The following is a 14,314-nucleotide window of genomic DNA, read 5'->3' as shown; positions in this document are numbered from 1 at the left end:
TTCTTAGCCTCCTTCCTCACAACATCAAGAACAGAATCAAGACACTCATCATTTAAATAATAAAAAAAAAAGAATCGATAACCTCAGATTTATTTACATGATCTCTCATATCATGCAATTTGAGAAAAGTCCTAGAGCACCATCATATTCTCAAAGATGCAAAAGTTGTTGTTCAAAGTTTGAAGTTATTAGCAATAACCAATTCCAAATTAGATTATGGACTACTTAATGTTTATTCGAATAGTGGCATACCTATTCATTTTCTTTTGAAGCTTGTTGCCCACTAGACGCATCTGACACCTACAATATGTTAGTATAATATGTTAATAATTTCCATATATATATATATACAAATTGATAAAACGTAAAATTCATCAATTTGTAAGTATTGCACATCTCTCAAGCTCGTACTCCCAGCTACATCCTATGACTCTAAGAACAAAACACGTGATGTCAGGTTCTTGATCGTTGTAGTGAACCTAGACTCAACGTCTTGTGTCACACGCTATGTGATCTCATCAATAAATGAAGGGGCTGCTAATGATTGGGATGGGCCGTTGCCTCGCGCATACACCGCACTTCAGGGCACTCCTCTCCCATAGGTCTTGCAATACCCATGTCCATCCTTTCCAACGATTTTATGGTAAATTTTATCGCAATACTCAATCGTATGTTGCTCCTTAGGAACTTTCCAAAGATGCACATTGTATTCCTCCTACATTTTGAAAATATAAGGACAATGTTTGGTTAAAAGAAAAATACATGTAAAAACTTTTAAACCATAGGCATACCACAATTGCCACCACATTGGGATCATTCAGGTTGTGTGCCCTCTTCCAGAGACTCATCTTATCTATCCACTCTCCTTTATGTGTCATCTGCAATTTTTTTCAAGTTAGGAGCTCAAGTCTTCACAACATAATAGGTCACAAGTGCAGCACTAGATGCAGCCCAGCTGCAGCCACAAGTGTCACACCAAATGCACTAGGTGCAGCTGAAGCTGCAGCACCAAATGCAGTCTCAAATGATGCTTTAGGTGCAACCACAAATTCAATAAATTAAAACGAATATCTGAGAAAGATGTCCTTCCAGTAGTATGTGGAGGCCCACGAAAACCCCGATTAGAAGAATTTTTCTTAGCAATCGCCTATGACATTGGTTAGACTATCAAACATTAGTTACCTATCATTAAAACATTAATTAAAATTTTACAAAGAATACCTATACCTGTACTTCTTTACTCGTCCAATATTGCACAAGTTTCCTCCACTGGGTTGGCATTATGTTACTAGGTAATCTAGAAGCAATGTTCGGATCATTCTTGAATGGAACCCAATACTTGGACTTTGTCTTGGTTTTATGATCTTTCCACGATGTCCTACAAAGTTGCATACAAACTCTAACAAAACAAATTGTAGGAGATCATTTACATCATTTCTGCATTATGCTTCCCCTGTTACTAAAATATGTAGTAGCAACCATCCACTATAAAGTATATTGCCAAACAATATCACTTCAAGAATGAGCAAATAGAAGATTGGCTAAGAAATGAAATAATTACCAAAAGTTTTTTGAAAGCCAACTCCACAAGTCTATCCATCGCAACTTTATCAAGTTCCCTGCGCAATGACCATAATGTATTCATCTCAAGAAGATTTGAACAAACAATTTTTAAATTTGAAGTTTATCATGAAAAGCTTAAAAGACTGATGCAAGAAAGATGTTCAAATATTGAGTATTACCTCAAACCTTTTAGGATATTCCTTTTCTTTATTCTCTTCTTCCATGTATTCCATTAATAATCAATGATTTATTATTAATAGATATCTGTTTCACTTTTCCTGAAAATATTGGAATTACTTGCTACCATTAGTTATGTTGATGTTTGTCTATGAGCTAGTGCTCAAAAGTTTTTATTTAGAGTTCCACATCAATTTTTTTACTTCATTCTTGGATATTTTTTTGGGGGTCTGACAAAGCTTTTGTTTGGTTATCAGATTGTGTGAAGGTGGAGAACTACTCAACAGAATATTGTCAAGGTAATAAGGAACATTGTTTTGATAATTATTTTATTCTTAGTAGGTCTAATTTGAACTTATTATATACTTTTCCTTAGCTACAGAGGTGGTAGATACACAGTAGAGGATGCAAAACTCATTATTGTGCAAATTTTAAGTGTTGCATTTTTCCATCTTCAAGGTGTTGTGCATCATGACTTAAAGCCCGAGGTTATTGTTTCTTGAACTTGACATCTTTGTATTTTGCATTATTAGAACACATAATTTTATTTATTTATTTTTAGCTTTCCAAGTAAAAAAACTTATTTTCTATTGCATTTAGTAAACATTCCCCATTGTCGATATATTTTTATGTAATTAATGCCTTTCTAATTGCTTGCATTACATAATTTCCTTTTCTCCTCTAGAAACGAAGATGCTAATATGAAGCTTATTGATTTTGGCCTTTCTGATTTCATCAAACCAGGTAATAGACACAGTTCATCCTAAGTTTGTTCATTATCTTAATAGATATTTGTAAGAATTCTCAGTTATCACTCCTACACTAATGTAATTTTAACCTCATTACATATGGGTTACATAGACTCGGGTATGAGTTTCGAGTGCAGGTGCTTGTCCAATTGTTTGGCCTCCTTAAACCCTAAGTCTTAGAACATATATACAAAAATTAGGTACAAGCACGGGTACTTGGACACTTCTTAATGATTTTTGTATATTGCATATTTTATAATATAATAATACTAATATAATATGTTGTAAATTATTTAGGTATGTATTTGAAATTAAATGGATTTAGGCGAAAACGGGGGATTTATGTAGTGTCAGTATTTTATTTCCATCCAGTACTGCTTTATAATAAAGTTATTCTGCCTAACATTCACTGGCCTAATCAAGTTCCTAATCAAGTTGAGTTTGATATTTCTCATGTCACGGTTGCCTTGTTTAGCCAGTTTATGTGATTAAATGAGCTAGCAATTCAATTAACCGGGTGTCTTTTACAATTATCTGGCTTGTCTATGAGTTGTTCCTAAGCCTATCTAGCTTGTTTATGAACTATTCCTAAGCCTAATTCTTAATAAAATGCATGTTTTGTATGTGTGCCTAATTGGACTAGGATTAGGATAGTAACAATTTATCTCAATTATAAAATCAGTAGAATTTAGGTCAAGCTTGGCTCATTTGATCGAGTGAAAAGGCCCAAGCAAGCCTCTTACAAGCTGAGTCCGATCCTTTAACAAACAACTTGGTTTGTTAAATAGCACTAAGGATAGGAGTTTTGAGGTTGCATTTGGGGTTTTGTAGTTTAGAAGGTAATTAATCCATTAAAATGGGTTCATGCCACATGGGGTTTTAGATCAACTTACCTTCTTTTTTTTTATGCAAACTTCCATGTTATTTGCTAGAAGTGTTCCCATGGACTTGTGTCACTGGGTAGGTATTTGTTATAGATATGCAATGGTTATGTTTTCATTAGACCGAACATTGAAAAACAAAAGTTGTGATATATGATGCTATAAAGAATAGTTAATATCAGCAGAGTTTAGCATTGAATTCATAAGATGTTTCTTTTTTTATGACTGTTTATGCAGATGAAAGACTAAATGATATTGTTGGAAGTGCATATTATGTGGCACTAGAAGTCCTCTATAGATCTTACAGTCTAAGGAGCATATTGTAAAATATATTAAGAACAGAGCATGTTAATGCTACAAGTGAGACAGATAGATATATAAGGAGAAAAATGTTCAACCAAGGTTGCTACAATTTTGCTTAGACTAATGAACTTTGCTTAAAAAATACTGTAAAATATAGTTGAGAAAAGGGAGATATTCTTTGATGAAAGTGTTACGCGCTAACTTGTTGGTGAATTCCCTTCTTCAACTGAATAATTTCTTGATTAATAGCGTCATCCTCTCTGAGATATAACAAACCAAAGATAATGTGAATGCTTTCTGATATTTATTTCTTGATTCATTTCTCTCAAATTAATAACAGATGAGGAAGGATTGATTCAAACCAAAGCTTGTTTCCAGAATCAGATTACCTGGTGCAAAAATCAATTGATTGACTAAAAAGTGATCGAATTACAGTGAGTTTAGATTAAGAAGTTGAATACAAATTACAGTGAGTTCAAGTGATCGAAGTAGGGAGATGAATAAGTTGAAATACGAATGAATGATTCAAAGAGACTCACTGAGATGAGAGAGGGAGAGAGAGAGAGAGAGAGAGAGAGAGAGAGAGAGAGAGAGAGAGACATACCGTTGGAGATCTCTTCTTTAGATGACCATGGTGATCTATAGAGCGAAATCGAGAAAGGGCTCTTGATCTAATAATGAACCTAGTTACTCAGACACGATTGAGCGAAATCAGATTTGGGGAAAATGAGAGTCTAGGGCAAGTTGTACACAATCAAATTTGGGGGAAATGAGAGTTTAAGAAAAAAGGAAAATATAAATTGGGCTGAGTGGGTTCCCAATAATGGGCTTGCAAGTTTTTGCTTAAGCTGAGTGGGTTCACAAGTTTTTGCTTTGGTTGATTTGCCGTTGCAAATAATATTTTTTGTGACGGTCAAATAATCAGTCGCAAAAAAATAGACGCAAAAAATTATTTTTCTAGTAATGCGTTAGATTTCCAGGGTGCTTATACCAGAAGTATTGGGCTGAGGTTGGCCTCCAAGTGTGCAAGGTGGTGCGTAGTTTCTTCATTGGTGGCTACATTCTCAAATAACAAAATCACATAAATCTAATGCTAATTCCTAAAGTGAGTCATCCTGTTAAGCTCTTTCAATTTAAGCCCATTAGCTTGTGTAACTTCAAGGTTAAGATTTTCACAAAGCTTCTTGATAATCAGTTGAAACAAATTTTGAAACCCTTAATTTCTCCCAACCAATCTGCCTTCGTTCCTGAGAGAATGATTCAGGATAATTCTATTGTTGCACATGAGGCCTTTCATTTCCTAAAACAAAAGAAAAAAAAAAGAAGAGATGGTTTCATGGCTATCAAGCTGGATTTTAATAAAGCCTATGACTGTGTTGAGCGAGACTTTTTATTTGAGTTAATGCATAAAATGGGCTTTTATCCGAAATGGATTCAATGGGTTTCGAAATGTGTCACCACTATCAATTTCTCAATCTTTGTCAATGGCAAAAAAATAGGTACTTTTAAACCATCTAAAGGGCTACGTCAGGGAGATCCTCTTTCTCCGTACCTCTTTATCTTAGTTGCGAATTTTATGTCAAATTTGGTCAATCAAAGCCTTCATGAAAGACATTTTGGGCCTCAAAATTACCAGGCATTGTCTTACTTTGTCTCATTTTCTGTTAGTAGAGTCATCTTGTTGAGTTCTTGTTGCTTGGCATCTAGTCAAATGGTAAATTTCGACTAAGTCTAGTGTGCAATTCTCTCCCAATGTCCCTCTCTTACTCGGAGGAAGCATTCGTTCTATTTTTGGATTTAGAGAAACTCCTGATGATGTGAAATATCTGGGGCCTTCCACCCTTTTGGGGGAGGTTAAAAGCAGAGGCATATGATTTCATCATTGAGCAAGTGCTAGCCAAGTTACAAGGTTGAAAGTTGAAATTGTTGTCACACGCGAGGCAAAAAATATTGATAAAAACTATAGAACAAGCCATTCTAGCTTATGCAATGCCTTACTTTATTTTCCTGAAGAAATTTTGTGCGAAGTTAAACTCATTGATTAGCAAATTTTTGTGGGGCAAGTAAAATTAAGTGGTTATTGTTCAATAATAAAAACTTTCAAAAAAGAAAAAGAAAAAAAAAAAGTAAAATTCAACTTAATAGCAATACTATACAGAGAACTAAATACAGAAATTGTTTAATTGGATGGTTAGTCGAATGATTGACGAATACCATAATGGTTAGAATTGACTAATCATCTCACTACAATTTAAATTAATAGTAATACTATGCAAAGAAACTGTTTAATTAACCAATCGGATACATAAATTTTTATGTTCAAATATATGCTCGATATATGTGCAATTAAATTTTTTTTTAATCTAATAATGTAAAATACACAAAAAGGAAGAAACGGAGAGAGTTCGCAGAGCAGGTAGGAAGTATCTACGTTTGTTTTATGGCTTTATGTAGATTCATCATCCTCTTTAATTTCCCAGTCTCTCGTCCTCCATTGCAGTTCCTCTCTAACCCTACTCTATCCTCATCCCCAAATTACCCTCTCAAATCCAACAAATTCACGACCCTACCACTCCTCCGTCTCAATCATCTTTGTAATCGCTCAACTGCTTCGTATTTCTCGTCATCCTCATCCATGGAAGCCCCTCCCGAAGGTTACAGAAGAAACGTCGGCATTTGTATCATCAATCCTTCCAAAAAGGTCACAAATTCGTGCTATTCTCTCTCCAGAATTAGTTTCTCATTCTTTCTCTAAATGCCTGTGTTTGTGTTGTGAAGATTTTTGCTGCTTCGAGGCTCGATATACCTGACTCCTGGCAAATGCCACAGGTAACCCTGAATTGAAAATGCTAATTGATGATCAGCGTCTGGTTTTCTTTTTCGATTTTTACATTGGAATTTTGTGTATATACATCCATATATATGGTTGAAGCAGTTTGATCTTAAAAGGTTTTTTCTTCTTCTCTTTTTTTTTTTTTTTTTTTTTTTTTTTTGGGGGGGGGGGGGGGGGGGGGTTTAAAAGATGTGCGATTTTGGAAAGAAAAAATTGTGAGAAAGTTTCATGGTCTGGGCTGTGTGCTTACCTGATGCTTGTGGCTTGTGGCTTGTGGGTATTTGTAAGTATCCGGGTTTATCTTGGGTCCAAAGTGGCCTTGGCTTAATGGGTTTCTTTCTTTTTTATTGTTTTGATTGGTGAAATTCAGTGATTAGTTGTTAAATTAGCACGTGGTGGGTGTTGAACTTGCATCGTTCCACTCCTAAGAGTGGAATCCAAACCTCCCTTTAGGAAAGTCTTGGTGGCCAAAGGGCTAGCCTTGGCTTAAGGATTTTCTCATCATCAAATATATATATATGTACAACAAGGTGTGCAGGTGTGCTTTTAAAAACATAAAAAAGTTGTAAAATTTGAAATCCACAGTTACCTAGGAGCAATTTAAGAATGAGAAAAAAACATGATAAAGGTGTTCATACCAAATTGGTTGTACACTATATATAATAGTATAGATATATGTATTGTTTATAGCATTAAACATAGAATTCGGGAGTTCTAAAAATTAGGTTGCACTAGATTTTACAATAGGTCTGTGGTTTGATTTTTGCATTCCATATTCGTGTGCTAATCTACTAAATAATCAGTTTTTATTTTTTAATTTTTTTATCTGAACTCTTAGGTGAGTGTATTTTATGTTGGTTTCAGAATTGGAAACAGTTGCAACAACTCTTTTGGGTTTTGGAACTTAGTAATGCTAGTGGGCCATTTTTATAACAATTTAGATTGACTAGATTGTTTTTATTTTATTTTTCTTTTCCGTTCATTTCTTTCATAATTATCATGAGTTTTGGAACCTTCTTGGTTGGTTGTTTTTGAACAGTTTAGATTGTTATCGTTACCCCCTCCCTCCATACTTTAGTGGCAGATTGTGATAGATTAGAGTGCACCATAGCTAACATTCTTGAATTCCCAAAGTTGTGATTATTTATGGAGGCTAGTCTCTCTCTCTCTCGGTATGTGTGTGTCAATATTTTAAAGCTTGAACAGGTGAAAAGCATTATGATATGTTTAATGGACAATTAGTGTGTAGTCCAGAGTTGAAGTTGTGATGTCAAAACTTGCATAAATTGTTAAAAATTCAACGCATCTAATAGAGTGCAATTGTGTTCTGATTTCTTATAATCTTATACAAGTATTCCTTACTTGGAAAGTTTGGTTTCCATGCATATGAGATGGAAAAATATTGTGTGGTGAACAGGGTGGTATTGATGAAAATGAAGATCCAAGAGATGCAGCTATCAGGGAATTAAGAGAAGAAACAGGAATTACTTCAGCTGAAGTTCTTGCAGAGGTTTGGACTTGAGATTTGACTCCTGAAGCATTATAACTTTTTTGACGTTGGTTTGTTAGTCTTTTGGACTTGAGATTTGACTCTTCTTGCATTTGTAGACATTTTCATATTTTGAATTCTTTTGTCATTTCTCTTATGATTTGAAAATGTTTCTTTTCCAAGCTAATTAAAACAATATACCGAAACAAAATTTTGATCCTTGATGCAGGTACCATATTGGTTGACATATGATTTCCCACCAAAAGTCCGGGAAAAACTTAACCAACAATGGGGCTCAGACTGGAAGGGTCAAGCACAAAAGTGGTGAGCATCTTTATACATTTGAAATAGGTGTAAAGCTGCACTGTAGGTTTCTTTTGGCAGGGGAAATGAACCAAATTTAGGATAATCAAGTGCAGATCAAATTAATTCATAATTAACATTGACCTATGTTATATGGACTCAAGTATGCATGATGGGTGATGCGGCTCAGCAGGTATGTCTCTAAGTGTCTGATTTATCTAATTCGCACATCCAAGGCCATGGGGACACAGCAAAGTATTCAAATATTTTAATATACTTTTTTATTTTCTAGGATAAAATGGTGGTGTTCGCGAGGTGCACTAGAGAATTTCATGCATAATATAGGAGCTTTATTTATAATTTTATGGTGAGCTCAAATTACTAAATATACTTGTTTGATGAATTTCCAACTAAATATAGCGGACACATCCCTTACCCTCAGCCACTTTTTAAGTGCTTGACATGGTTACTTCATACATTTAGAACAGTCCATGGGTGACTAATGCTCCCAAGTATTCAACTTGTGACATGCCCTTCAATGATGCATGGGTCTACTTCTTGCCTGGTTTGTGTCAAGGCCCTAGGTGAACAAGGTTATATCAAGTAAATTAGTTTTTCCATTTTATTCCTCCAGTCAATTTGTCAAAACTATTTTATTCCAGCTTACTGCCGGGGTGATTTTTACATTGTCTATCTAGAAACTAAACTAATGAAATTACGACCCAGGGCTCTTATTTCTACTGAAGTTGGATTGAACCCTGACAGATTTCATTTAGACTCTTTTAGTAACTTTCAACTCGTTCGGGTAGCTACTTGATTCATGAACTTGCTTGCATTTCTTCTAAAGACAATTGTAATGAATGCCTGATTGGATTGCTAGAATGGGATAAGTCTCAATCTCTGATCATCTACATAACGGTCTAGAGCAAGAATGCACCTATTATGTTAGGCTACACTTTTACATTCCCGTATACATTGTGTCTTTTAACTCACACGTGCGCATATGATTCAAGCTTTGGATGTTCTAATTCATCATGCCATCTGTAATCACTATATTTCATTAAAAGGCAGTGTATAAATGCAGGTTCCTATTTAAATTCACTGGAAAGGATGATGAAATCAACCTTTTGGGTGATGGGACTGAGAAGGCGGAGTTTGGAGCGTGGTCGTGGATGTCACCGGAACAAGTAGTTGACCATGTGGGTGCAATTCCTTAACCTCATTTTGCTATAATGGTTTGAAACTGGTTGTCTTGCCATTTCATTATTTTACATATTTTCTGCATTTTTCTGTGCAGGCAGTGGACTTCAAGAAGCCTGTTTACAGAGAAGTTTTGACAGCTTTTTCCCTGCATCTTCAATAAAATGATTTGTTCCGATTGAGATAACTTGAAAAAAGGCATGGCATGGGTATACAGTTGGGCGATTGGTGTACTCAAAGTCTTCACCCCAACCAATTAAGCAATTTTTTTTTTTTTTTTTTTTTTTTTTTTTTCAAAGATGTTTCCGCAGTAATGGTAGTTTTGATGTTGTTCCGAAAAAAAGATTTTTTTGTTTTTTTAATGAGATGGCATGAAATCAAGATATTGTAGCTTATTGGGGAGTCTCAATTCTGCTGAAATGAATGTTTTAATCATTTTTATGACTCAAGCAGGGCGTTTGTTCCTTGCTTTTGTGTGTGATAGAGACGATTTTTCCAACCAACGTAAGCAGTGGATTTTAGGTACTATAACCAAATCGACCTTCCATTAGATTCAGATAAAGAGAAAATTCAGCCATTGATTGATTATGTGTTAAATTAGATAAAAAAACTGATGCTTTTCTCAAAACAAGAGGTGATTTTTGCAGTGCTACTGATTACTGAAATTGAATGTTATTTACCATTGTAATCAATTTTTACTGCAGAATGTTATCCTACGCTACATTGAAAACAATTAAAAAAAAAAAAAAAAATCTACTTACCAATAAAATTGATCTTTACATACCGCATATTGTGATCCAATTTACCATGTTTTTCGAGTATGATATTCAAAAGCAGCTTTGGAAACCATCATCAGTCCCTTGACAGGATGAAATTCAGTCTTCTTCAAGATCACAACCTAATGCAAATCATGATGAGTTCTTTCCACAAAAAGATTTTGATCATTTTGATCTTGACTCAAATATTTAAAATCTCAATCTTAATTTCTGCAAAATATCCCACAAATTTCAACTTGCATTGCTTCTTCAAAACATTAGTTGTTCTACAATTTAAAATACATATGAACAAAACATCCATGCATTTCCAAAATCCCATTAGCATCTTTCCTTTACAATCTTCCATGAAGTTGCAAGAAAGCTATTAACAAGACAGAAGCTCAATCACTGAACAAATCAAGTTCAAGCAACACGAGCGATATTGGCCATAAAATCCCAGTAATGGACATAATTCAAGTCAATATCTCAAGCCGTTTTGTTGAGTATATGATGTATACGATCAGTAACAATCTCAGCAACAATCTCAGGAGAGAATCTACTGATCATGTCTTCCCTCGCTCTCCTTCCTCTAGCCTTAGCTTCTTCACGATCACTCATCACATGCCTTATCAGAACTTGAAGCTTATCAACAGAAGGCTCAGCCCATTTATGCCCTCTGAACGGTCCTTCAGATACTTCACTCAGAACATCCACCGACAAGGGATAGCTATTTTCCTCCGTTATGTACTCAGTGGGACCAGACCAATTCGTTGTGATCACTGGCAACGACATTGCCATGGCCTCCACAATAGGCCGGCCCCATCCTTCCCCTCTTGATGGAAGAACAAATGCATCAGCTGCGTTGTATAGTCTTGGGAGATCTACGTGAGGTATGTGGGCATCGATCACGTAAATCGGAGCCCACCCATCAACCGGTTTTACTAAATCAGAACCCTCAACAAACTCCACAATCTTGTTGCAAAAATCTCTATCGGAGTGATATGGATTTGTTAACAAATACAAAGCAACCCCATCGACGTTAGAGAATTCTTTTAAGTATGCCTGCAACAACACATCCCAACCCTTCCTATATTCCCACTTGAAAATGCTCAAGAAAACAAACTTGTTATCGGGATTTGAATTCAATGGAGTTGAGCCCAAAGCTAGAGTCCCTATAGAGGCAAGGTCTAATGGCTTATACTTGACAGGATCAAAGAAATTCACATCAACAGGTTGAACAATTTTCACAACCTTCGACGAATCAACCCCACTTTGTATGAATGTAGACACATGGAATTCAGTAGGAACCCAAACAGAATCCATTTGATTACACCGCCTTACGTGCTCAGGATTCAACCTATCAGTCTCAAACATAGTCCTACCAATTATGAATCTGTAATTTTCATAACCAGTTGGTGGGCATGGGAGTGTCTGAAACAGAGGAGGGTACCAAGCACCAGGCTCACTATGACATATCACAATGGTATTATCATCCATTTCACATTCTGTTTGGTAAAGCTCAAGAGCCAATTTTTTCATCTCCCGAGGCAAACCCTCCCAAAACTCAAGAATTTCAAGATCACCATGTTGATGAATACTCATTCTAAAGCTAGGGTTTTTCTTGTTTTCATGTAAAGCTAAGATATAAGACCAAGCTTCTGAGCTATACCCACCACCTGAAAGAAAAGGGGCCATCCATAGCACACAATAAGGGGGTTTGGAAATAGGGTTTGGTTGTGGGTTTTGTTTGGTTGTTGGGTTTGAGTGAAGAAACCCTAGAAGCTTATGAAAATGGGAAGACTCTGGTGAGAGAGTTGCATTCAGAAATTGAATTTTGTAGTAGTCTGTGTAGGTGAAACTGAATAAGATTGCTAGAAGTAGAACTAGTATTGACAATAAATAGAAGCAACTGAATTTGAAGAACAAGGGGCGAGTTTGAGTGGGTTGTGGTGAGTGATGGGGTTCTTGATTTTCTTGGGAATCCATAAGAATGAGGGAGTAAAGAAATTACAGATTCAATACAGAAAGAGAAAATCACCCATAAACAAGCATCTAAAAGAAGGAAAATTCTAACAATTTGGTAAGTAAAGAGTAGAATATGAGAGAGGGAGAGAGAGTACCAAAACCTGGGACTTTGTAGCTGGAGGACAGGGACAAGCAGAAACCCCTGGAACTAAACCGTTGACCAGCGCTAAGGAAATATATTTCGGTCTTGTTTGGTTTAACTCAAAATAGAGGTTGCGTTTAGTAGGGTTTTATAAATATGATTCGAGAGTATGAGTTGTATTTTAAGTTTGTGAGTTGTGAAATTATGATTTGAGTGTAGAAAATTTGTTTGGTTATGGTTTTTGAATAGAGTGTTGAATTGAGTTTTGAATTGAGTATGGAATTGAGTTTTGAAAGTTTGATTTGACATGTGATGCAAGAAAATTTGTTTAGTTATGAGTTTTGAAAAGATTTTTCAAAACTTAATTCAAATTGTTATAACTCATAACAAAACATACTACTTTCATACTATTGAAAATTCTGATCAACACTCATAACCAAACTCTTTTTAAAATTCAATTAAAAAAATTTATTATTAACAGAAAATAACATTAATCAATTTTTAATTGAAAATACTACAAAGGAAATAATTTTTTTCCAAAATAAATATTCAAAAAATTTAAATCATAAATATTTAAATAATTTAAATAATCTAAAAAATTTAATAAGTAAAAAATTAAAATAAATATTCAAAAAATTTAAATCGTAAAAATTTAAATAATTTAAATATTCAAAAAATTTGAATAATATAAAATGTTAATATTTTAAATTTAAAAACAACTCTACACTCAAATGGTAACTAAACACATAAAACAAAACTCAATTAAGAAATTATTTTTAAAACTCATTACCAAACACATAACTCGAAATTCCATATTACTTTCACAACTCTACACTCAAATCGTAACCAAATACATAACAACAAAATTAAAATATTTAAAAATATTTTTATAAAAGAGAGTTTGAATTTATTTTTATAAAATATTGTAAATTTTAAAAAATTAAAATCGTAATATTTTGAAATTAAAATATTTAAAAATATTCAAAAAATTAAAAAATTAAAAAAATCGTAACATATTTAAATATTTAAATATTTAAAATCTTAATAAAATTAAAATATTTTTAAAATATTTAAATATTTAAAATATTAAAATATTGATTTAAATTGAGTTTTGAAAAGAGTTTTAAATTATGTGTTTAGTTATGAGTTTTGAAAAGTAATGATTATGTTTTGAACTGAGTTTTGAGAAATGGGTGTATAATTATGATTTGGAAGCTCAAAACAAACAACACACTCAAATCAATGAGTGGAATTATAATTCGAAACTCTTACCAAACGGAGCCATAGTTTTTGAAAAAAAATTCAAAATTTTATTTGGTTGAAAATTTTACAAAAAAGAAAATTTAAATTCACTTTCTCTCTTCTACACATCAATTAATCATTTCTTTCCCAATCACTTTTTTCTTACACACATTTACTCAACTATAACAAAATATCAAATCTTCTCAAACTCCTATACTCCAAAACTATTTCCAAAATATATACCTAAACAAACCAAAATTTTTTTTTAACTCTTTCTTCAAGATTTTTTTTAAAAATTTATCTCCCAAAACAAAACCAAACGCACCCTTTATTTTTATTGCATCTCTCTCAAAATATTAGTCTCATTTAAAAAACTTATATTTTAATATAATTATTATACTTTAAAATATTAGTATATTTTCAAAATTACTCTGTGACTTGTTCTTAAAAATATTAATGATCATAATTAATAAATTTAAAAGAAGAATAAAATAAAAAATTCATATTATTTTAATTCTTAAAAAATATATTTTTTAAGTAAATTATATATATATATCGGATATTTGTTTATAATACCAGTTTAGTTCTCGGAATTATATACTTTCCTTTTAAAGTTTCTAATTGTATAACAAATAACTCCGTTTATTAACCAATCAACTTTTTATAATGATCTCATAAATATATTTTAATTAATAATTGACATAATTTTATT

At 33.4% G+C, this 14,314-nt stretch overlaps 3 protein-coding genes across 6 annotated transcripts; 1 reads left to right on the top strand and 2 right to left on the bottom strand.

Annotated features, from left to right (window-relative positions):
• Positions 1–309: 309 nt before the first annotated feature.
• LOC145823590 (uncharacterized) lies at positions 310–1,393 on the bottom strand. Its single transcript, XM_082923076.1, has 3 exons — positions 1,228–1,393; positions 792–878; positions 310–715 (listed from the first exon to the last, which is right to left on the bottom strand). Exons 1-3 carry the CDS (start codon positions 1,390–1,392, stop codon positions 581–583), a joined length of 387 nt encoding a protein of 128 aa, XP_082779202.1. The 5' UTR covers position 1,393; the 3' UTR covers positions 310–580.
• Positions 1,394–5,973: 4,580 nt separating this feature from the next.
• LOC114285175 (nudix hydrolase 26, chloroplastic) lies at positions 5,974–9,933 on the top strand. 4 transcript variants are annotated; one of them, XM_082923068.1, is made up of 8 exons: positions 5,974–6,089; positions 6,174–6,374; positions 6,452–6,502; positions 7,924–8,016; positions 8,225–8,319; positions 8,591–8,665; positions 9,383–9,497; positions 9,596–9,933. In XM_082923068.1, the coding sequence occupies exons 2-8, from the start codon at positions 6,309–6,311 to the stop codon at positions 9,659–9,661; spliced, it is 561 nt and encodes a 186-aa protein (XP_082779194.1). In that variant the 5' UTR covers positions 5,974–6,089; positions 6,174–6,308; the 3' UTR covers positions 9,662–9,933. The 4 variants fall into 4 exon arrangements, with proteins under 4 accessions (XP_082779194.1, XP_082779197.1, XP_082779190.1 ...); XM_082923071.1 differs by lacking the exon at positions 8,591–8,665; XM_082923060.1 differs by having other exon boundaries at positions 6,027–6,374.
• A 561-nt stretch (positions 9,934–10,494) lies between these two features.
• LOC114263150 (uncharacterized) lies at positions 10,495–12,475 on the bottom strand. The gene has a single exon (XM_028203643.2). It carries the CDS (start codon positions 12,237–12,239, stop codon positions 10,740–10,742), a length of 1,500 nt encoding a protein of 499 aa, XP_028059444.2. The 5' UTR covers positions 12,240–12,475; the 3' UTR covers positions 10,495–10,739.
• Positions 12,476–14,314: the final 1,839 nt, after the last annotated feature.

The sequence above is a fragment of the Camellia sinensis genome, chromosome 1 (assembly GCF_055761805.1).
Source record: "Camellia sinensis isolate YWXY chromosome 1, ASM5576180v1, whole genome shotgun sequence".
Classification (NCBI taxonomy): Eukaryota; Viridiplantae; Streptophyta; class Magnoliopsida; order Ericales; family Theaceae; genus Camellia; species Camellia sinensis.
This window is presented reverse-complemented; position numbering and strand designations above follow the sequence as displayed.